We start from the raw sequence: 25,613 nt of genomic DNA, 5'->3' as shown, positions 1-25,613 counted from the left end.
CACAAAAGAACACATATTGTATGGGTCTATTTAAGAAAAATGTCCTGAAGAGGCAAACCTATGGAGAGAGAAGGCAGACTAATGATTGTCTGGGGCTGGAGGTGGGCACAGGATAATTCTGGGGCAAAAGAAATGTTCTAAAATTAGATTTTGGTGATGGTCACACAACTCTGTAAATTTGCTAAAAATAATTAAAATTGTACAAGTGAATTTTATCACAAATAATGATTTTTTAAAAACACTCATAAGGTAGTCCCACTTTACAGATGAGAAATATGAGAACCAGAGATGCTCCATAATTTACTCAGGGCAATGAAGCTAGTAAATGGCAAAGCTCAGATTCAAGAGCCAGGAAACTTTTAAACCCCAAGTATTCTTTCCAATAAAACCACCTGGCATTTATTAATTGTTAGCAGCCACATAAAAACCTGTGTTTAATCAGAGCAAGAGAAAATTTGGTCCAACAATTTTTGCTACTTTGCCTGCCTGAGTGAAGGATTCATTTTGTTACACTAGTTTGGACCTAACTAGACAACATGCTAAAATCATTAAGATTATTACCCCATGTGATTCATTCAATCATTCATAACAGCAAATATCTGGTGACTAACTACTCTTGCAGGCACAGTTCTTGGCTCTAGAAATATACAGTGAAATGATGTGACTGAGAGACACATCTCAGACACAACTCAGTATGTACTGGGTTCCAGGGTTGAGCTTGTGGATCTGGTATCCTTACACTGATATCATAGCCAGTATTCAAGTATGTAAGGGTATTGTGGTAATAATAAACAACCAGTTCTAAAAATAAGTATAGACTTTAGAAGTAGGCATCACTAAAGTATAAATCCTTCACATTAAAAAGATAAATTGAAGAGATAATCTGTTGTTAAAGAAGATGGTGTGAGATTATGCCATATACCTGAAAGTGCCAATTTCCAGATCGAGAAGTGAGAGAAATCCTATATAAAATTTATGTACTACATGATATTACCTCAGGGGGAGACTAGATTACAGATTATCTATACAGTAACTTTAAAAATAGGTCTACTGTCTCAGTACCAGATTTCTAAAATAAAGTGTATTAAAAGTAAAATATTTCTTGGAGACAGAAAAATAGCTCTAAAATTGAAGGCAGCATGTGACTGACAGCGACAAAAAGAGACATAAAATCAGGGGTAGAAGAAGGAGCCACATATTGTATGATCCTGTTTATGCGAAATAAACAGGGTAGGCAAATCTTTAGAGACAGAAAGTAGATTAGTGGTTGCCTAGGGCTGGTTGGGGGAATGGGGAAAATGGGCAGGGGGAGATGCTAAAGGGTATTGGGTTTCTTAATGGGGTAATGAAAATGTCCATAAGTGACTGTGGTGATGGTTGCACAACTCTGTGAATAGACTAAAACCCACTGATTTTTTTCCTTTACTTTAAATGGTTGACTTGTATGGTATGGGAATTGTATCTGTGTGATATATGTGAATTATACAGCTCTTACTAAAGAAGAGACTGAGGGATATGTGAGGTCCACTGCAATATGTGGACCTTATTTGGATTCTAATTCAAATAAATAAGCTGTCAAAATGAAATAAAACATATTTATGGGACAGCTGGAAAAACTGGGAGTGAAACAGGGTTAAAAACATATTTGGGGTCATAGGCTTTATTGATATAATTCCTCAGTTGGCCAAGAACAATAGTACACTAGAGACGTTTGGTAAAGTGGTTCATTTCCATATACCGTAACCCCATTGAGATTAAAATCTCCTTAAATATGGATAAAATATATTAAGATCTATAAAATAACCACATGCAAACATTCTATTTACACATTTTCTATTTGAACACCCAGACATCTGTCATACAGATTCAAAAAGTAATGACATTTTCTATCTAAGAATGTTTACAAGATGGGTGTTCTCTTAGTCAAGTATATTACATTTTAAGGTATGTTTCACAGCTTATAATTTCCTACATACAAATATGTTCTAAATGTACATTATTTTGTTTTGAGTATTTTATGAGTGAAAAAAGAGTGCAGATTTAGCCAATAGACAAAAATAAGGAATGGGCATCAATTTCGACCATTTTAGAATACATTAGTCAACAGATGCTCATCTGATTGTCTTCTCCTAAGGGAGCAAATATAACTGAATTACCATTCCTTTATTAGTCTTCATGAAAGGAAAATCCACTCTACAATAAAGAACTGCTGTCAAAAGACAACAGTAAAATGCTTTCTTTCTCAAAAATTTAACCTTGTATTTATAGATGTTAAAAGACAATTTGTTAGTAGCTGAAAACTAAACTACAGAATATTTTTTACTTCCTTGTGACTGCTCAAGCAAAAACAAAATCACTCTTACCATCCTGTTGATCCGTACAAAGTCTTCAGGTTTTTTTGCCCAAGGGGGAAGATCAACATCATTTACCACCACTTCATCTTCTCTGACTCCAAGATTATATCCATTACTGTTGACGAACATCTCCGGTAGGTAATAGAACTCTGGAATTAGTTCCTGCCAGGAATAAAAATGTAGCATATTAAACCATTTTAAAAATCAGTTGGGGCTTCCGTGGTGGCGCAGTGGTTGAGACTCCGTCTGCCAATGCAGGGGACAAGGGTTCGTGCCCCGGTCCAGGAAGATCCCACATGCCACAGAGCGGCTGGGCCCGTGAGCCATGGCCACTGAGCCTGCGCGTCCGGAGCCTGTGCTCCGTAACGGGAGAAGCCTGTGTACCACCAAAAAAAAAAAAAAAAAAATCAGTTGAATGAAAGTATTAATTTATAACAACTGTAAACAGAATTAATTTCTTTACTTAAATTCAATATTTTATTACTTAGTTCCATTCTTTATTTAATTTTCTTTAGATAGGAGTCTAGGAAAAGAAGGCAAACATTTTTCTTGAACAATATGCTTGATAATTTATGTTTATAAGATTTTCAATCTTATCTTGCCACAAATTAGTTAAGAGAAATGGGTTACAGAATCAACAATATTCCCAATAGTATCAGTGAACAAATATATAAGGCTATACCTACAAGTCTGTGCTGTTCAACAAACTTTTCCAAATGCTATTAATAAAATATCCAAATTCAAAAAAGGTGTTGCCAGTATTGGTTAAAAATCATGTAATGTCTTCTACTTTTCTTTTTGACTCCACTGGCAATTACAATACATGATTTTTATGAAGAGACTCATTGTTTTGTTTTATAATTTGGCAAAATAAATTGTTTTTATACTTACCACTAAATACAATAAGAGATGATATGCAACATAATAAGTTTAAATATTTAATGCATGCCACTTGAATACTAAGTTCTTAACTTGAATGCAAAGATAACTTGTGTTACTTGTATGTAAGTATGGCATTAACAACTGGGTTCAAGGCAAACTTGTGTTTGATGCACATCTAATATGTGGTTTATGTAACTTTAGAATAAATATGATACAGGAATGAATTGATTTTATGACCTTAAAAGTTTTAATTTGTTGCCCTTTTTAAAAAAAAAAACACAACAAATTGAGGAAATGAAAACAAAAAACATGGTAGTTTTATGTTTACCATCAATACTATGAAAAATATTGATCTTTTCAAATATCAAGATGAGGGTTAAATTAACTTTATTTGTGAAAAGCATAAGAACATTTATTTGTGTAACATGTCTGACATGGATGGCATAGTACCCGAAATTTGAATCTCACTTTGGAATATATAGTGATAAATAGAAAAGCTAAAAAATAAACAACCACGCCCACCAGAAAAGAAAATAAACATCAGACACTGAGGTCTTCAAATAAACTGGATTCTTCAGCTCAAGAAAAGCATACACAAAAGTGTTCCCTTTATCAAATTACCAATGGCATTTTTCACAGAACTAGAACAAAACATTTTACAATTTGTATGGAAACACGAAAGACCATGAATAGCCAAAGCAATCTGGAGGAAGAAAAACAGAGCTGGAGGAATCAGGCTCCCTGACTTCAGAATATACTACAAAGCTACAGTAATCAAGACAGTATGGTACTGGCACAAAAACAGAAATATAGATCAATGGAACAGGAGAGAAAGCCCAGAGATAAACCCACGCACCTATGGTCAACTAATCTATGAAAAGGAGGCAAGAATATATAATGTAGAAAAGACAGCCTCTTCAATAAGTGGTGATGGGAAAACTGGGCAGCTACATGTAAAAGAATGAAATTAGAACACTCCCTAACACCATATACAAAAATAAACTCAAAATGGATTAAAGACCTAAATTTAAGGCCAGACACTATAAAACTCTTAGAGGAAAGCATAGGTAGAACACTTTTTGACATAAATTGCAGCAAGATCTTTTTTGACCCACCTCCTAGAGTAATGAAAAAAAACCAAAAAACAAACAGGTGAATGGATAAAGAAGATGTGGCACATATGTACAATGGAATCTTACTCAGCCATAAAAAGGAGTGAAACTGGGTAATTGGTAGAGAGGTGGATGGACCTAGAGAGTGTCATACAGAATGAAGTAAGTCAGAAAGAAAAACAAATATCGTATATTAACACATACATGTGGAATCTAGCAAAACGGTATAGATGATCTTATTTGCAAAGCGGAAATAGAGACAAAGATGTAGAGAACCAATGTATGGATACCCAGGGGGAAAGGGCGGGGGGTGGGAGGAATTGGGAGACTGGGATTGACATAAATACACTATTGATATTATGCATAAAATAGAGAACAAATGGGGGAACTCTACTTAATGCACTGTGGTGACCTAAATGGGAAGGAAGTCCAAAAAAGAGGGGATGTATGTATATGTATAGCTGATTCATTTTGCTGTACAGTAGAAACTAACACAACATTGTAAAGCAACTATACTCCAATAAAAATTAATTTTAAAAAAAGTGTTCTCTTTATGGGTTCTCCTGCTAAAACCAACATTTATCTGCTATAGCATAAGTGTTTATCTTAGCAATCCTCTGTGAGAATTTGATCATTATCCATTCTTATGATAACAAATGTGAACCATAGAAAAATATAATCATGTTTATTTTCTCCAGCATTATGGGAGTTTGAACAGATTTGTGTAAATGAATTTTCTGGATAAGCAGAGCTTAGTTTTTTAAGAATCATAATTTTTCTTCTATTTAAACCATTTAAATAGAAATCTCTCTAAAACCCATTATATAATACCCTGGTATTTATTTATTCATGTAGTAAAGTTTGAGTACCAGGCATTGTAATGGGTACTAAGAAAACAAATAATGAACAATCATGGCCTTACCTTTAAGTAATTCATAGTCTAGTCTATGGGGAAAATGTATAAACAGATGGTCATAATGCACAACAATAATAGCTGTGAAAGTATAAACAGAGCACAAGGGAGCAGAGAGGACGGAGCAGGGAACTCTGGGCAAGTCAGAAAAGACTTCACTGAAGATCAGACATTGAGTTCAACCATCGCAAGATAAAGGTGGGGAAAGGGGCAGGGGGACTGGCAGAGAGTATTATCAAGGAGTGGTACGAACCGGGTATGGGTGGAGTGTAGGATATATTGGGGGACAGATCAAGATGGGGCGGAATGAGATGGTGGGAGGTGTATGGAGTCAGATGACAAAGGAAGTTTTATGCCAATCTAAGCTCTTTGGATTTTGTCGTATTGGCAATAATTTAAAAAAAAAGAGCTATTGACATGATTACATTTATTTTAAAGCAAGACATTGGGTGTCAAAGTAAAGAATGAACTGGAGAGGGGAGAGACTAGGAATATGTGTGGGTGGGGAGGGGGAGAGGGGGAACCAGCAGCAGCAAGGAGAACGGGAGGGAAGAGGGACGGGAAGCTGCGGCTGTGTTGAGTAAGGGGACATATTGTGGGACTGTACCAGGGAGGGCCATCCGCAACACACGTGAGGATGAGTAAACAAAGATGTGGACCGGGGGATGCAAAAAGGAGAGGGAATTAGATGGCTCATACGGAGAGGCAAATATATATTAATAATAAACTACGTACAAGATATCAGGGGCACAAGGAACTGTGGGAAAGGAGAACTACAGTGAAATTAATATGTTAATGTAATTTTTCAGTGACTTGAATGTGAGGGGGCAATTAAGAAGGGGCTAAAAGAAAAACTAATAGGTAAACAGACATTCTTATTTGCAGATAATGATACAGCCTAGGTGGTGGATAAACCAGGGGCTAAGGGGTGCTTCAGCAACATCTATCAGCAATGACTACCATGAGTTTGACTTCTGGGCTGGGCAAGCATGACAGTGTATATACCATGTTGCACTGAGGGGCCAATTTGGTAAAGGTGTGTGGTCACTGATTAGAAGGTAGAAGTAAAGTATCATTGCTATTCTCATTTATTTGTACTCAATCAGAAATGTGTAACTGTTACAGACTGAATATTCTATTCCTCCAAAATTCAAATGTTGAAACCCTATCCTCTAATGTGATGATATTAGGAGGTAGGGTGTTTGGAAGGTAATTAGGATTACATGAGGTCATGAGGGTGGATCCCTAGTGAACGGATTAGTGTCCTGGTGAGAGTCCTGAGAGACCTTGCTTCCTTTCTTTGCCATGTGAGGACATACAAGAACACGTCCTTCTGTGAGCCAGGAGGCAGGCTCTCACAAGACACAGAGCCTATGTGGGCACCTTGATCTTGGACTTCCAGCCTCCAGAACTGAGGAACCCATTTCTGTCGTTTATAAGCTACCTAGTTTATGGTAAAACACAGTAGCCTGAGCTGACCAAGACAATAACCACACAATTTTCTTTTGATCTTGTTCTCATTGCTTGGGAAAATGTGGGAATTAGTATAAGATGTAGAGAAGATAAAGCACATTGCTATTTGCACATTGTCCATTTTATATATGACAATGAGTATCAATAGCAACCCAAATGGTCCAAAATGGGGAGAGGAATGTAAGTTCATGCAGTTGCTCCATGGAGAGGGTGATTTATGTGTAATAAGCTCACATAAGTCAGGGATTTCCCAGCTGTCTTTCGTCAGTTATTTGTGTCCATGTTCTATCTCTAGAACTAGCCTATGTAAGCTTCCTTGAGGACTGAGAGGGATATACATCCACATGGATATAGCAACATGGATTTATTTTTCATTTAGACAGCCCAAAGAGTTTCGATTTATCTTCAAGTGTCTTGGTGCTTTAATGTTTTTCATATATATTGTTTCCCATTCTTTCCTGTGGTATAGGGGCATATAAAATACGTGGTTATTATTAACCTACTTGCCACTGTAATACTATTTCACTGAATGTCATTAAATTAGACTCACAGAGGCATAAGAAGCCTAGGATTTTATATTAATAACAGTTTGGGCAAAGCAGACTTTGAGCCTAATTTTGTAGGTTTATATTTTGCTAAATCCCCCACAGCTCTTGGTGCTATACTTTGTATGCAGCAGGTACTCATTAAATATTAAACTATTGAAGATATGAGATAAAATCATTTTAATATCACTAGAAATCTTCTGGGGACTATGGAGATGGTTGCAAGAATGCTTCAAGATAGGAAAAGAGCCAATAAAGTACTTTATTAAATAAAAGAAAAAGGATGCACCCAGAAATAAAATTTGTACCTTTCGAGAGGAAACTTTTGCAGCTTAAAAAATGTTATCTTGCTTATTCTAGTTTTGTTAGAAGGTTCAAAGGTGTAAAAGAGTTCAATTTAAATTTAGAAAAAGTTGGTTTTAACGTTGCCAGCAAAACTGTACCTAACTGAAGAAGTGAAGGAAGCAAGTCCTTTTCATTTTAACTTAAGCTCTCCAGAAAGAAGGGGCTGAAAGCCTGCTACCACCAAGGAGAACAAAGCGAGGCTGAGGAACCTCTCCTCTGAGGGTTATTTAGAACAGCGGGAGTGGGGTGGGGACCTTCAAGGCTTGAATCGCAGCCAATCATGAAAAAGTAGGATTACCAGGGCCTTCGGGATGATCCTAAGTGAGACATTTTCTCCACTCTGGTCCTCATCTGGCCGACCAGAATGTGGTCATAAATTAGGGTATTAGCTAAGATGTTGGTGTAAGCCGCTGGAGGCCTGACATTTGACGGGAAGAAGAAACTCCCCCAGATTTACTCTAACAATATTTTTTGTTTTCTTAGGATGCAGATAAAAAAAAAGACACATTTTAAAGCAATATGAAGAAATTCCTGAAGTACAGCATATTTGCAAAGCCCCTCGAAGCTTCAAAAGACCAGAGCTGTAAGTGACTAAAGCAGTCTGAACCCTGAAGTCTTGAGCTGGGGAAGTTTAAGTTTTTTGGGTTTTTTTGTTTTGTTTTGTTTTGTTTTCCTTGAAGGGGAAGGAAAAGAGAGTAAAATCACAGAAAGTCTAGGGAGCAGTTGCTGAAACAGCAGAGTGGGTGCAAGTTTTTATACCTTAATTTTATTGCTTTAAAATCTTGTTTCAAATGGCATTTTAAATTTAAAGTTAGTATGTAAGTATAGGGCATTCATATATAATTAATATTCACATTTATATTATTTAAAAGGTTTGCTTATTCTAAAAAATTTAATGAGTTAAGAGAGTTTCACCTCTGAGATTCAAATGTTATGTACAAGAAGATGACAATTACTGTATCTGGGCTCCAAGACAAGGAAACAGCTGAAATGTCACATCTGGCCATTCAATCTTAAAACAGCAGGAATTACTTATTTGTATCTTACTGTGTCATGACACTGTTCTAAGTACTTTACATCTTTTTCTTAATCTTCACAAAAGCTTCCTAAGGTATGTATCCTCATTCTTCCAGAAATCCCATCAATGAGGGATCTCACTTGCTCACCACTCAGTGGTAAGAATGGTGCCTGACATATAAAAAAGGTACTCAATATATATTTGTGGAATGAAAAATGAACAGATCATTACTATATATTTATCATATCCTGAACTTCAGGCATGGAATAGCGGTAACAGGTTTTCAAACAGTATTAGTTAAAGCAGAGTTACCGCAGGGCTACCAGTTAGTCGTAGTGAAGGGGGAGGCTGTCAGGCTGTCACTTCTGGGACTATCCCTTCTACCGGGGAAGGGCAGCTTTCTGTGCATTGGAATCAAATGGTTCTGAGTTGAAATACAGACTTCTCACCAGCTTGGGCAAGTTTCTTAAACTTTAAGAAAAAAACAGTTTCTTGATATGCAAAATTGTGATGATGACAGCAACTAAATCACAGTGTGGATATGAGGATTAAACGGGGGTAATGTGTGTGAAACAATGCATTTCATAGCTTTATGCAAAATACTTTTTGAAGCTATTATTTACTCTATCAACAGAGTTTACTCAGTATCAAAGTATATCCCATAATCAGTTAAAAAAAAAAAAAAAGCTCTGTAGACACTTCAGACAATTTAAGTGTTTTTTATCAAACATATGGACTAGCTTACATGCTACCTAGGCTAATCAGATATATTTTTATAAGTTTTTTGCACTTCAGATTTTGGTTTTTCCAAATGCACAGTCAGACTGAACTGGATGTATAAACCAAACTGAAACTTAACAATTTTTTTTAAATTAGTAACTTACAGAGTTTTCTCAACGATCCCCATATAATCCCTCTCATCCTGCATGCTGTCTGGCATTTCCACTTTACTGTTCCTCCCATAAAGAGGTGGAGTCTATTTCCCTTCTCTCTGAATATGGGCTGGCTTATTTCAACACACAGAATGTGACAAAACGACATTTCAGGGCTTGCAGAGATGCCTAAGTCTTAAGAGGCTTGGCAGCCTCCGTGGTTGTTCCCTTAGAAGTCACCATCACATGAAACTGTGTGGCTGCCTTGCTGGAAAGATCGTGTGGACAGACAGACAGGCCTGGACAGTCCCTGACCGCTCCATCAGCTCCATCAGACGAGGGGCAAAACACGGGAGTGAAGCCATCTTGCTTCTCTGACCCAGCCAAGCCTCTCCAGCTGTCACTGTAGCACAGAGGTGAGTGGTCCTCTCTGAGACTTAACTCCCATTGCATGATTGTCAACAAATAATAATTGATGCTGTTTTAAGATGAGGTTTGGGTGATTTGTTACACAGTGATAGATAACTGAAACAGAAATTAATGCCTGGGAGTGGAGTCCTGAAGTAATAAAAACTTAAAACACGTGGCCTTGGCTTTGGGACAGGGCAGGAGGCAGAGGCTGGAAGGATGGTGAGGACACTGCTGGTGGAAGATCAGTAAGGACGTTGCTATTGGAAGCAGGAGGAAATCAATGCGTGATACGTAGTGTGGGATAAACTAACAAGACTAGTTCCTGCAATCATTTCAAAGACAGAAAAAGTACCGAATGAACTTGTGTTTCTGGTTATAGATATTTCCAGGCAGAATGCTGAAAGTGACCACTGGTTTCTTTCAAAGGTATATAGATAAGGTATTATGAGCTAAGGAAGAAACTGCTCGGATTTAAAGCAGTATTTAGAGAGACACAGGGGCCTAGGACAATCTTGTCAGATCCTCAAAATTAAAAAAGGTTCAGACAAAGATCAGTTCTGAGGTGCTGCAAGTAAAATATGGCCATAGCGAAAAGGGTGCCTGTAAAACCTTTTATAAGTGCTCAGAAAAACTTAAGATAGAGGTTTGCAGACTCACTCGGCCACACGAAGGGATTCCAAGAATCTTATGAGCATTATAAAGGGCATCCTAATCACAGCCTGAAGTAGGGAGGATCCTGTCTTGAAAGAACTTGTGAGAAAGAGTTTTTTCTGACAGTGAACTATACTTTGATACATAGAAAATCCACAAAGTTTTTAAGTTGCTGCACCAACTTGGGCAAAGGAGGCCTTGGCCTCAACTTTCTATGATCAGGAAGCATATGGAGAAAGCTACTCAATGACTGCTATGTACCTTCCACACTCCCCCATTTTTGAACAGAATGTCTGTTGATGTTTACCTGTTCCTGCCTTACCACTGGGAACTGAATTATACGTGGGACAGATAACTTATCTTTTTGGCTTCCAGGTCTCCAAATTAGGAATTTCTGTACCTCATCTCTATGTGGACTTGATATAGATCATGAGCTACTAGATTTTGAGCCTGATACAATAGTGGGATGAGACTGTGGGGAACAAGTTGAATATATTTTGCTTGTAGGAGGAATGTGAATTGTGACTGGGGAGAGGACTTCAGTAGATTGTTTTCAAAGATGGCCAGAACAATCCCCCTGACCCCCATGTCCATCTGAAATGAGATTTTGCTGCTCATCTCATGGGGAAGTGGAGTCCACTTCTCCTCCCCCTTAACTTGGGCTGGCCCTGTGACTTGCTTGACCAAAAGAATGCTGTGGAGGTAGGTAACACTATGTGACTTCCAAGTTTAGACGCTAAGTAGCTTTGCAGTTCCCATTTTTTTATCCTCTTGGTAGGCAGACACTATGAAAAAAATTGTGATGATCTTCCCAGACACAAAGAGAGAGAGGGCCAGCCAGTCCCCAGATGTTCCAGCCATCCTTGCTAAGGGACCAGACATGTGAATGAAGTCATCTTAAATCTTTCAGACCCAGAGAGGCCATCCGCTTGGACCTGACATGGATAAGAGACAAGTACCTGATGAGCCCCATTCTGATTGCAGAACGCTGAGAAAATAAATGGTTGTGTTTTTATAAGCCACTAATTTTGGAGGGTGCTTTGTACATAGCAATAAATTATTAGAGTATGACTTGATCTGTCAGTTACTCCAAACTAGTCAACGTGGCTGGATATAATTGTGAGATCATGCAGAAGAATGAAAGCAGCAAAGCATCCAATGAATGAAGCACTGGAAATAACTGAACAGCCCTCAGTGCTAGTTCTGGCTCCCTCTTGACCTGCTGTGTGAATTTAGGCAAGCCACTTAATATCTGTGAACTTCCTTTACGGAACAGGGATAATGATCTCTATCTCAGGGGACTGTTTTGAGGACTGCATCAAATGACCAAGAAAAAAGCATGCTTGAAAACTATTGAGAATTATTCAAGAAGAATGAACTCTTCTATTATAACTTGTAAGTGTGCTTCTATAGAGGTAGCTCTGGCACTAGCTTGCCCACTTAAAATAACAGCTCTTCTGTTTACTCTCTTCCCATTGATAGATTTCTGTTAACCAGCTTCTCTTTAAGGAAAGAGTCCAAGTAGTTTAAAATTTCCTAAATGAAAAATAGTGCAGAAAGGCACCAAATATTATTAAAGAAATGGCAAGATGAATATTAAAACAGGCATTTTGTCTGTAAATGTGATTTCTAGTTTATTTTAACAGCTATACTAAAACCCCATGGTACAGTTAATAGTATTATATGCGTCCCGTCAATAATAAGAAAATATCCTCTAACACAATTTCTAATTTACAAGCTTATGACAAGTTCAAGCTGCTGAGAAATTGGACTTGAAAGTATGTCTTAGAATGATAGAAGACCACTATTAACACTACCATAATTGTATACCAACTGCATCAAATTTGACATTTCAGTTTAATATAGTTTGCTGAGAGAGCATACCATTTTATGGCTGCCTAGTGAAATCAAATCCAACCCAGACGTTTTCACTTTTCTAATATAATTCACTGCAAGGTTTTAAAGCTGCCATCTCTTTTCTTCCTTTTTTCAAAAGATTGATGCCCTGGCATTCGTTGATTCCACAAGAGCTCATAATGGGTCAATGAGTCAGTGGTGAGCACCTCCATTAACTGTATTAATTTACACTATGTCACCTTAATGACATTTTGTCACAGCTCCCTTTTCTGACACCTACATAGCTATTCAAAAGTAATACAACAACTTTGGAAGGCATTAAGGAAAATTAGTATAAGAACTTCAGTAAGTTGAATGTCATTGTTACCAAGACTATGCTGGAGGAGAGAAATTAAAAAAATAAAGTAAAAACGAACTGGTCTGACTTAACTCAGGAGACCTCTCTCCTGAGAGATCACCAAGTCTTCTCTGCCCAGCTTGTATTCATTACCACAGGAAGAGACCGACGGTAACAAAGAAAAGACAGAATAAAACCATCTACTCTGTCCTAGTTCTCCCTTATATGAGACCTTACCTAAGTTAGGAGATATTACAGATGTACTTTTCTTCAGAAATATAAAAACATTTCTTTAAAATTATATATAAAATGTTTTAACAGCTTAGTGATAAGAAGTCAAGAGTTTAGGCTTTAAAACTGTATTACTCTTGGTAACACATTCTTCCCTGCTAAATCAGGTATTATTGTAGAGGGAAAAATACCGTACACGTTAATCAATACATTTAAACATGAATTTAGAAAATCTCAAGCATACAACCATCATTATTACCAAAAATCTTCTCTCTAACATTCCCTCAATGAGGACCCCCGAATTCTGATGTTATAAAGGGAAAGAGTGATACATTTGGACACACACACACACACACATACACAAAACCACAAAAATATAATTGAGATATAGCAAAGGTGAAAGACTGAGAAACCATACTTGCAATGCAACTTTCTGCAGTCAATTTCAGATCTTTTTCAAATCAATAGGAAAAAGACATATGACCCAACTGAAGAATGGGCAAAAGATATGAGCAAGTTTACACGTCAATAATTATATGAAAAATGCTCAACTTCACTCATAATTAATGAAGTGCAAGCCAAAACAAAGCTGACTCCATTTTTCACTCACCAGATTAGCACAAGTTACACTGTTTATTATAAGGGTGACGGTCGGGGCAGGGGGCACGGGGAAGGTGGCATCCTCACACGATGATGTGAAGGGAGTGAATGATCATCTTTGGGAATGAAGGTTTGGCAGTATCTTTCAAAATTAAAGATGTATATAGCCTTTGAGCCACCAGTCCCATTAACAAGAATTATCTTCACATATACACACAAAGTTCATCAAGATAGCTGTGCAAGGATTTACGGCAGCCTGTGTTTAACAATAACGATCAGAGAGAAAGACAAACTATCCATCAATAGAAGATTGCGTGTATAAATTATTGTATATGTAGACAATGTGCAGGCTTCAAAAAGAAGGGGTCTACATGGGAAGGTACTCAAAGTATATTATCATAGAATATAAAAGGTTCAGGGTGGTGGTGGGAGAGAACTGAAAATGAGAGCAATCCACGCAATGTCAGGCTGAGGAAGTGAGCGTCTTATGAACTAATTAACTTGGGGGGTTGGAGGACGGTATCTGTTTGTATTAAGTACAGCTACCTGGGATAAAAAACTTAAAATGTCCTGAATTAGTGATAGCCACATTGGTCCTTGTCCTTGACGATGTGCCCCCAGGAGCCAAAGGGTAACAAAATATAAACGTTTCTGGAAAGTTTCAGAAAAGGAAAACTGCTGGGAGAATTCTTGGGAAAAGCCTGAATTCGGCTTTACGGGCACTGGTCCTCAGAAACTGACATGTAACTAGGGGACATATCTGGTGATCGGAAGCATCAATAAAGCTCTCAAGATAGAAGGTAAAGCCTAAAACGCGACATAAATTAGGATGACTGGCTCATGTGTGTGGACTTGTGAGGGTGAACCTTTGAGTTAAGTTGAAAAACCGAGTTTCTGTTTTATGATGATGTCAAGAGTGAACAGGCATTTTCACTTGAAAGAGTTTGATATAATATGGATACTGAATTGAGATATAAATAGTCTTACATATGATAGGAAATCTTAAAATATAGATAAGAATATTTAATTCACATATAAAATATTTACTGAATGCCTTTTAAAGACACTGTGCTAATTCTAGAAGCCTATGGACTCCCCATTTTATGTCCAAAGTGTTATTAAGTAAGAAATGGACTCCCTTCTTGATTTCATTGGTTGTAAATCAGTTTAAATGGTGGTTTATGGATCTTTTAAAGTGGAAAAATTTCTCAGTGAAATTATAAGTCTGTTCGGAGAAATATATGGGCCTTAAGAGTTTAATATAGCAAGAATGCATGTTACATTATCTTACTTCCAAATGTGAATACATTGTATGTATAAATTATATGCAAACTTTGATGGCAACGAATAAGACACACAGATATGCTACACATTACTTGGATTCATTCCCTTTGTTTTCTGCTTTGAAAAAAACTAAATAAAAGTTGTATTCATCCAATTTCTTACAGTTCAGTGACACTGTAATTGCCTTTTAAAAATATTTGCGAATAGATAAGCATAAATATGTAAATGACAATTTTGACTTTAATTCACCGTCTTCTGTTGGATTAAGACACTAAATGGAATGATACTATAATATTTGTATATTCAACAGCATGAGTGGCAGTGATGGGAAAAGTTTGAAGAAAAGAGGATTAAAATAAGAAACACATATACCTATGTAATAACCTGATCATATAATCTTATTATCAGGAAAAAATGAGAAAAATGACAGAGCAAATATATTTTAATGTTTTGAATACAACCATTCTTTAAAAAACAAAAGCCCATATAAATGAAAAACAAATCTTTCTATTTAACAATAGCTGAGTACTACCAAGTGTAAAATGACTCCGCTCTCTGGCTGTTCCTGGATATTGTGTGTGTGCCGGTTTAATCTAATGTGTATTGTTGCATAGTATCCCCAGGCACAGCCAAGTAAAAGCTAAGGCTGTACAGAAAAGCCTACATTTTAAATGGGTCTTGTCATTAATGCTTTATTAATTGCCCTAGGCTATGTAAACCCAAAGCTGGGCAAGCTATAATAATATGACACATTAAGGTCAAATCCAATTCCTGCTGTGTTTTATGGAATGGGCCAAATATTGAGTTAACAGCAGGAAAGGCAATTCCTTTCCAGCTCCTGATTGTTCGATCTAAATTAGATAGGAATTTTTTGAAATAACAAAAACACCTTAACTGAATAATATAAAAGAATCCTAATCATTTTCTGTGGTGCTCAAAATTATTTCCTTTAGTTTCCTCTTAGGTTTGATATGCCACATAATTTTAAAATATGATGGAATAAAGCTGTGGAATAAAATATCTTATACACCCACTTAAAAAAATAAACAAATCAAAACTTCAACGTATTTTGAAATTAATATCAACAAATAAAAGGGCCTACCTTTACATCAGAAGTATCTCTCTGACTCGTTCTCCAAGACCTTGCAACGGACGAGAAGGTTCGATTAGGATGGTCAAATTTTCCGTCATTTGCATTGAGGAAGAAGGTTGTGAAAGGCTCCTACAGGAAAAAAAAGTGAAGAATTTGACCCTTCTGAACACAACTGTCCTCTTCCTTTGTAAAATATTTCGTTTTTTGAAACCCTTCTGAGGGGGAAATGGTGCAGGATCCTGGAAGGACACCCACACCCAGGAGTCAGGAGGTGCTGGTCTGAGCCAGTCTGGACCACTGAGTCACCTGTCACTCTTCAACCTCGGCAAGGTCATTTTGCTTCTTGGCCTTCAGTCTTCTGATTTATAAAAGGATAGAGTTCTAGTGCTCTGGGATTTTATGATGAATGATTTTGCATAACTGTCAATATATAACTCAGATCTTCTTTCTCATTACTAAGGCCACACATAGTAACATTCATAAGAAAATCTCTCCGACACTGTTCACCACAGTGTGAAATTAGGTAGGGAATATCCATCTTAGGCTACCTGTGAAAGTCTCCTAAAGTTACCATATTATGGTCTGATGATCTTTTTAAAATGCAAATCCTTGATTAAAATCCTTCCATAGCTCTTCAGAGCTCTCTGGGAAAAGTCTAAACTACTTGATTTGTCTTAAGAGAACCTGAGTGATCTGGAACCTGCTTAACCCTTATCTCTCGCTATCCCCATCTTCACATGTTAAGGTCTTGCCACACTGGTCTCACTTCTCGTCCCTTGTATGTGCTGTTTCCTCTGCCTGGTATAAACTTATCCCTCTACCTCACCATCCTGACTTGGCCAAGTTCTTCTTATCCTTTAAGTCTCAGCCAAGACATCATTTTCTCCTGAAAGGCTTTCCTTGATTTGCCAAGTTCTCCAGTGTGTTTGAATAGCAACAGATATTTTCTCAAAACAACACATCCCTGAAGCATTTGTCACATTGTTTTGTAACTGATTTTTAACTTGTCTATCTTCCCCACTACACGAATAGGTTCCATATCTATCATATGCACTGTTTTATCTCCAACACTTAGAAGAACTCCTGGTACACCCAAGTTGCTCAATGTATAATCTGTTGAAGGAAAGAATGAAATGAAGTTAATACAAATCAGACTAGATAAACTCTAGTCCTTCTATTCAATAGTATTCTGTAACTATTACCTTATCAAAGCTTGGTGTCTGTCATCAAGAACATGTTCCTATAGCAGGAAACCTAGGAATGACTTTATCACAAGGTCCTAATGTATTTAATTTTAATGCTTTTTTTAATAGCTTTTATGATAGGAGAGAGGCATTATTTCTGATGCCATTAAACTTGCTTCCAAATTTAAAAGGATTAAATAACATTCATTCTTACTAAGGATTTCTTAGGAAATTTCAAATATAACAAAGATGAGTATATAGTTACTTTCCTATGGTTCAATCCTTTTCTCTTAAGACTAGGATAAATGACATGTCACTCCTAGGTTCAATAATGCTAAGAAATATTTCCTAAATATTGTTTTTTTCTTTAATATATAATTTCTGTTCATTCTTTTATATCCATAAAACATTACTTTGCCACTAGTCATAAGGCCCAGTTGTCAGGCAACAGCTATAAATATTCATATTCCTCAGTACGTTCCTGAAATCTAGTGTGGCTAGATGACATCAATTTTATGTTTATAATGTATCACCAAGTCTCATGTTTAGTATTGAATGATAGAAAACTATGGTGAAAGAGATAAGATGAAGAATGATATAACACTATATAGGTAAGTAGGGTATTACTGATTTACCTGAAAATCAAATATGCATCCAGTTAGTCCATATTGCTGTTTAAGATTTTAAGCGACTTGAGAGACAAATAGATGTCACCAAAATTAAGTTAGGAAGAAAAAATTAACTCCCTATTAAACTGAAGGTAGTCAAGGCCGTATATCTTATCACTAAGTTAAAGTAGGGATATAAAAATTCTAGAAGTAGCAACAGTAAATCGAATGAAATATGACAGATCTAAGTTTGAGTCTTGGTGGAACCACTTACTTCTCTTAGGCAACTTACTTAACCCCACCCACGTAAGTAGCGGTGTGAAGTAACTGTATCTCAGTTCTTTCATCTATGTTAGTTGGGAATGACAATACCTTGTGGGTAATTAAGATTAAATAATATTGAGAAAGCTTGAAGTATCTTAGCTGACACAGAGTGATGAAGATGACTACCAGCTTCATGCACTGTGTCAAGTACTCACGCCGGGCTCCACCCTGACTGCCAGTTCCCTAGACACTGACCAGACTCTCAGTTCCTTAGGCCTAATTCATCCCTCTATTCTTAGAACCAAGCAAGTGCTTGGTTCATAGTTAGTGTTTAATTAATGTTTTTCAAACTCATCTAAACATACAAGGTACTGTTGGGAGAAGCGGGTGGGGTATGGCTGGATAAGAGTAAGATGTAGTTTTTCTTGTCAGTTCTTAACCACTAGTTTGACCATAAAGTTGCATCTTCAGAATCCACTTCTTCATTATGCTAGGATGCTGATGTAAGGCATTTATTTTTTTCTTTGTAGGTAGTAGGCAGAGAATAATTTAGAGGGATCAGACTTGTCTTCCTGATTTTTAACCTACTAAATACATGTGAGTGAAGACCCGTTTATACATGTAAAGTCTTACTTCTTATCATCAACCACTAAAAGCTGATCTCTACCCCAGCCTAAATTATAAAATCCTTCCTTAGTTTTCAACCCTTAATGAAGGCATGCCAAGAATAGTGTAGATGGGCACAGTGAAAATAAATCTAAAATTGAAGAATTATTATCTCTGGTCGTGAAGTTTATGAGTCTGGTGGCACCTAAAAGTGGAGAATATTGAAGAATTCCACATTTCACTGTCCTACGTAGCCTTTATAAAGATCTGATTAACAACTGTTTGAGGGTCACATACTACTCTACTGACATTTATTCTCATTATTCCTGAAGGCCTCCAGTTGCTACAGTGGTAGAGTACTAACAGAAATGGATAACCTATTTGTTTATAAGTGGGAATTGATCTTCAAGCTCTGATTACTGTGGAGATTACCTTTTACCATGAGTTTCTCTATTACCTTCAAGGCACAGTACAAGGACTTTCTTTTTCATTTGACTCATGCCTGACTAACACAGAGGATCAAGAGCTGTATTAAGTTTAAGAAACTTCGGTATTTAGTCACCTGACACATGTTGATCAAACCAGGTTCTATATGTATATCACCATATTAGATATTTTATCATTCTACTAGAAAAGCTTTTGGCTTGGGAGATAAGACGGACAAATAAATAAATGTTAAACAGAAATTAAAATACTTGGGCTTTAAAAACTTCAGCTTTAAAAAAAAAAAAAAACTTCGGGTTTGGTCCGCTAATACAATATAAATGGCTGATGGCAGACTTCCTTCTCCTGATTACATCTACCCCAACCTTCCAACCCTTTCTCAGGGCTAGAACATCAAACTAACCTGTCCTGCGTGGGAAGTACCTGTCCTACTGAATTCTGTCGTAACCTTTAATCCCTGCAAGGACACTAATAACCTGTCCTGCCTTCCAATGATCACAGACAATTCACCCTTCCTGGGCAATAGAACTCTGTGCCTCTGCCCCTCTTCTCTTTAGACAACTCCTTTATTCTTTTGTCTTATATGACTTTGCTCAGTCATCTCATAAGGATCTTTTCTTACATCCCCCTCCCCTTCTAGTTTTCTTCTTTTCCTTCTCTTCATTTCATTTGAAACAAACCCCATCCCTGGGTAACAGTCAGTGCTTGTGACATAACTCTATCACAGAAAAGATGTATACTTTGAAGTTACATAAAGCATAATAAAGACCAAAGGGAAGGGAACTGAAGTTACTGAGCACCTTTCTGTGTTTGGAACTGTATTATCTCAGTTAACTAATGCAATTCTCACTATGGTCCTTCAAGTAGATGTAATCGCATTCTAGGAAATGGAGGAACCATTATTTCTACTGTACTTTGGCTAACTTCACAAGTTTATTTTCTCCCATCGCTTTCAAAAGAAACCAGAAATATCTTTTAGAATCTTCAGAAACGTATGCGCCTACCATACACCAGTCTCTTTGTTAAGAATCCCTCATCTTCCTCTATATATATGCATTGTCTGTAAGTATCAAGAGAAACACAATGACAATATTTTATTCAGTAACATTATCTTTTGGTACTTGCATAAGTGTTTCTACTATTTTTTCACTACAAATATATACTGTTAAAGATATATTATGGTTTAAACAGGCTCTTGGGTAGGCTTTCAAAGCAACCCATAATTTATAAAGTAAATCCCAAATTCTAAACAACTGATTTATATATTAACTTTTGTTGTACAACCTATTTAACTTCCTAAGAATTATAATTAAATGTTTGACAAGTGAGTTTTGAATAGGTAGGTTGAATATACTGAATTTGGAAGGTGAATTCCAAAGTAATTCAGAATTACTTCTGTGTATATGCTATATATTCAAGGTAAGATTTAAAGTAAAAACATTCCAAGTAAAATGTGTCCTATTATACTAGTTAATATCTGAACAAACTCCAAAATTCTATAATAGTTTATTCATCATTTGTCCAACAGCAGCTAGCAAAGAAACAGCTTTTTCAGAATCTTGTAGTTTAGACAAGTGACTTCACTGGTAGTGTGTCTAAAATAATATTTTTAATTTAAAGTAATGAGGTAGGGACTTCCCTGGTGGTGCAGTGGTTAAGAATCCACCTGCCAATGCAGGGGACATGGGTTTGAGCCCTGGGCAGGGAAGATCCCACATGCCGCAGAGCAACTAAGCCTGTGCGCCGTAACTACTGAGCCTGCGCTCTAGAGCCCGCGAGCCACAACTACTGAGCCCACGCACCGCAACTGCTGAAGCCTGCACGCCTAGAGCCCGTGCTCCACAACAAGAGAAGCCACCACCATGAGAAGCCCACACACCGCAACAAAGAGTAGCCCCCGCTCGCCACAACTAGACAAAGCCCACGTGCAGCAACGAAGACCCAACGCAGCCAAAAATAAATAAAATAAATAAATATAAATATATATATATAATAAAAAAAAATGAGGTATGTAGTTAATTAGCATTTTAAAGCAATTATTATCATTGTCATACTAAACATATTGACTGAAACTAATGAGTTTAATGACTGGGTCTAAAAGGCTTGAAAGGTAAAGGGCAGATACTTATTTTAATCTGTATTTTGTTTTTATGAACAAATTCTTAGTGACACAAATTTTAATGCATTTTCTACTTCATAAACTCCTTGGGATTGGAGTGAGGGAATCACAATTCCCTGGGCCATTAGGTTAAACACTTAGTAAACTATTAGACCGTGATACTTCTATTTATAACAGCACAACTTAAGATGTGTTGGCTAAATGAGTCCCCATAAAAGCAATCTTATAGATCTCTTTTGCCAATGCAGTAGCCACAGGCCACATGTGACTACTGAGTACTTAAAATATGGCTAGTTCAAGTTGAATGTGCTATAAATATAAAATACATTCTGGATTTCAAAGAATACCAAAACAATGTAAAATATCTCATTAATAATTTTTATATTGGTTACATGTTGAAACTATAACATTTTGGATATACTGGGCTAACAAATGTATTTATTAAATTAATCTCACCTGTTTCTTTTTACTCTTAAATATGGCTACTAGAAAATTTAAATTACATGCATAAGTGGCTTGCATTACGTTTCTACCATGCAACACAGCTATAGACAATACTAAAAGGGCATGTGTAGCATAAATAGGGATAGCATGTCTGCCGTACCCTTGCAGAGATTCAAATTTGTATTCCATTTCACTGGAATAAGAAATCAATTTAGGGATGAATTATGATTTATTATTTGATAAAATGTTTAGTTTATCAGGGATAGAAGAGTGTTAAATCAGGCTGGTGATAATAAGTATTTTTATGAACTCACACTTAAATTCTTATAAATCTGACTTCAGACTAATTTGATTATACAACAGCCATTGAATACCATTTTATATATTTCAAAATACAATTATATATATATATGTATAATATACTCATATAATTCTCAAAACAACCCACTTGATAATGTTTTTTTTAATCTCCAAAATACCCAAGAAAAGTGTCTTACTCCTCCCATGGTGGAGGTTCACTATAGTAATGGTTGTTTCTTGCTTTTCATTTTCTTGTTTGCTTATTTGTGAGCCCATATAGAATATGAACATATTTTACGTCCACTGTAAAGGACATCAACTGTTTGAGATCTTGACTGGTAAATTTTTGTGTTTCTGTATTTAGTTTTGACTTGTGGATGAAACTGCAGGATAGAAGCTACAAAGTTCTCTCTATATACATGTGTCTGTAATTCAGAAAAGCCTTTACTTCTTGCATGAGTGTGAAGTATTTTCTTACACCCAGAGAGTATTAATAAATTATTACAACCCATAAACTAAAGGTGTGCTGATTGGTTTATAGTGGTAAACATGCAGTTATATAAATCTAATATCTCCCCCAAATTAACAGAAAATAAAGAAATAGAACTTCTTATACTCAAAAAGTGTTAAGAGTTAAAAAATATTTCTTAAGAAACTGCTAGCTCAGAAACATTTTTATAAAAGGATACAAGTTCACATAGTTAAGGTGAATTTTTCAACAAATTAGACTAACAATGTTGGTCCAAAAAGGAAAGTTTTATGACTTTTCCTTTACGTTATAATTACACAGTGTATTTTAAAAATAAGATTTGAGTTTGTTTTCTTACAGAATAGTTAATCTAAACTTCTTTATTTCTCATGCTGGTTTAGGATTATGAGAAATATAAAATATGTGTTCAGTTAAACTGAATCCTAATTCTGACAAACTTTTTTTTTGATAACAGTAATTATTTGTAGTATATCATGTATCAGTGATTTACAAGTTACTTAAAACATACGCATACTATATATTTATAATAAGTTCAATTTCTCCCCATCATGGAGAGAATGCTTGAGGAAGAACTCCAAACCAAATTGTCATTCAGGCAGTGGGAAAAAATACATTTGAAAATAGGAGATGCATTCCTGTGTATGCACATTTTCATGTGCTGCTTTATCAATGTGTTTCTGAGGCAAATCAGCCTCATGCAACAGAATGGTCTGAAGTATGTTTTGGTAAGAGGAGAAAACTTTCTTGATTGCATTGACTTAGAGGTTTGACATAGCATTCTGTAATACTCCCCGGTCGCTTATAGTTTTTAAAAGAAGTCAGACCATCTGACTCCAGTAATTGGTCTTAACTAGACTAGATTGGAGAAGGCAAGACTAAAGGCAGAGAGATTTGCTAAGAGCTTTTGCAATGATCTAGATGAGCAATAACGGGAACCTGAACTAAGAAGTGCCAGACTCGATAGAGAAAAGGAGATAGACTGCAGTTGGTAGAACTTATCAGATGTGATGTCAGATTGGATGTAAGGGTTGATAAAATAGAGAAAATATCTAGATTGGGTAACTGGGTGCAAGATCATGCCAACTGTTTAGATAAGAAATCAGTAGGCACCCCTGCAGGCTTATGAGGGAGATGAGGAGTTCATTTTTGGAAATGGTGTTTATGGTATTGTGAGGTGTTCAGGTAGAAAAATCCAGTAGTATATAGAAATAAGTAAATATATTTATATATTAGAAATATAGGTCAGGAGCCCAAGAGAAATGTCTGCAATGAAGACAGAAGCTGGAAGTCACCAGCTTATAACTGAATGATGTAGTCCAGATAAAGTATGTAGAAATATCCTGGGGAATAGAAATACGGAGAAAAAGAAATCTGAGCGTGAGACTGGGCAGGACAGTTAGGATGACAGGAGGGAAACCAGGAGAGCATATTGTCAGAGGAGCCATGAGAGGAAGGAATTTTAGGTAGGAGGAAGTGAGCAATGGTGACAAATGCTTCAGCTATATCATGAAGCTCTGCCACATAACCCGTGACCTCCACAGGGACAATTCAGTAAAGTGATGGGTATGGAACCTAAATCAAGCAGGCTAAAGACTGAATGGCAGGTGATAAAGTGGAGACAAGCACAGTGCAGAGCAAGACAGTGGAGTACTGTCTAGTACGTTTGACTACACAGGGGTAGACGTGGAAAGTCACTGCAGAGTGGGTAGTGGCTGGAAGGAAGTATGTACGTATATATGTAGGTATGTATGAATGTATGTATTTTAAAAATTGCAGACTTGAATATATTTATGTCTTAGGAGAAAGAGAAAGTAGTCTTCAAAACATTTAGAAAAAGGTTTTTAAAATATGCTACCCCAGAAGCAAGATTGGGAAGGCTGGGGAGAGTGCCAGCCTGTAACAATCAGTGAGAAAGGAAACAGTGGGTGTTAAGGATGCACTCAGGAGTTTGGTACCTTTTATAAATGGTTTACGTTTAAGAAACTCACAATAATCTATCTTTCTAACCCAATTTCGCAAATAAGGCAACTCATTAACAGAAAGGATTCAAGTTTTGCTAGAGTTTGGAATCTCTACTTCACTGGTCTCTAATCTTTGTTTAAAACAAATAAATATATTTGATTTTTATTTAATTTCCTTATGTTAAGTACTTCGAGATATTAAAGGCAAACTGTAACTTAATGAAGGCACTCACAATTCGAACAAGCCAGGATAAGGTGGATGTTGCCGTTGAATAATGTGTGTTATAATGGTAGGGAGGACTTTGATCATCTTCCCATGTCTCGTAACGCTCTGCATAAAACACAGCTCTCTTTGGGTTCAAAGCACCAATCGGCTATAAAAAGAGAAAAAGAAGCATTGTGTTTAATACAGTCATAGTAGATATTCAATACTATAACTCTTTACCTGAAAGTATTTACTGTGAATTCATTTTAACCATAGAATATAAATAAATTATTTTGTATCTATTTTTACCAAATTTGATTTTGATATTTGATTTTGATAATCACCACACTTGCTAAAATTCACTCAAGAAGATGATTTATGTATGCAAGGTTTCTAGGTTTTATTAAAAGTTTCCATAAACTAGATTACCAGAGATGATTCAGTTTAAATTGTTAAGGCAAAGCCAGTATTTTGATGTTATTTTGCCTACTTAACCACAACCATAGTGAACATTTAGCTTGATCATAGGAAATCCAGTGAGGAGAAAGTGTAGCAGTTGACCATGTGAAAACCATATTAGAGAAACCTTGTCTTAATAGGCTGTCACCCAGAGTGTGAAGGACAATAGTCACTTATATGGAAACCCTGTTGGAATGTTAGTCCCGTTCTATTATTATACAGATGGGGCAAGTATCCTTTCTATTAAGTTCAACTGCAAATCTAAGGCTGATGGAAATAACCCAGACAATTCAGATTCCTTGGAAAGCATTTTGTTAAGGCCACTAACACTTGTCTTATCTATACCACTACATTACCAATTATAATGTTAATCCCTACAGTGGAGCACATGGTAAAATGCTCAAGATACTATACATATTTTTTTCAACAAAGCATGTGTTAGTTTGATCATTGTCTCAAACTTCCTAGCACACCTAATCATTAAGATTTTCCAGCATATAGTCCTCACAATTTCAAAATAGCAAACTGGCTTAGCTTAAGCTTTTGCCTGA

The 25,613-nt window shown here is 36.4% G+C and overlaps 1 protein-coding gene across 7 annotated transcripts in view; it reads right to left on the bottom strand.

Moving 5' to 3' along the window:
• Window positions 1–25,613, bottom strand: part of NBEA (neurobeachin) — a 620,064-nt gene that overhangs the window by 52,648 nt on the left and 541,803 nt on the right. For all 7 annotated transcript variants that reach the window (XM_032611436.1, XM_032611437.1, XM_032611439.1 and 4 more), the window contains 3 exons: window positions 24,632–24,772; window positions 15,988–16,107; window positions 2,364–2,516 (listed from right to left, as the gene is read on the bottom strand). In XM_032611436.1, coding sequence (XP_032467327.1) covers window positions 2,364–2,516; window positions 15,988–16,107; window positions 24,632–24,772 — 414 coding nt within the window. The remainder of the gene's footprint in view (window positions 1–2,363; window positions 2,517–15,987; window positions 16,108–24,631; window positions 24,773–25,613) is intronic.

This window comes from Phocoena sinus, chromosome 18, assembly GCF_008692025.1.
Source record: "Phocoena sinus isolate mPhoSin1 chromosome 18, mPhoSin1.pri, whole genome shotgun sequence".
In the NCBI taxonomy this organism is placed as follows: domain Eukaryota; kingdom Metazoa; phylum Chordata; class Mammalia; order Artiodactyla; family Phocoenidae; genus Phocoena; species Phocoena sinus.
This window is presented reverse-complemented; position numbering and strand designations above follow the sequence as displayed.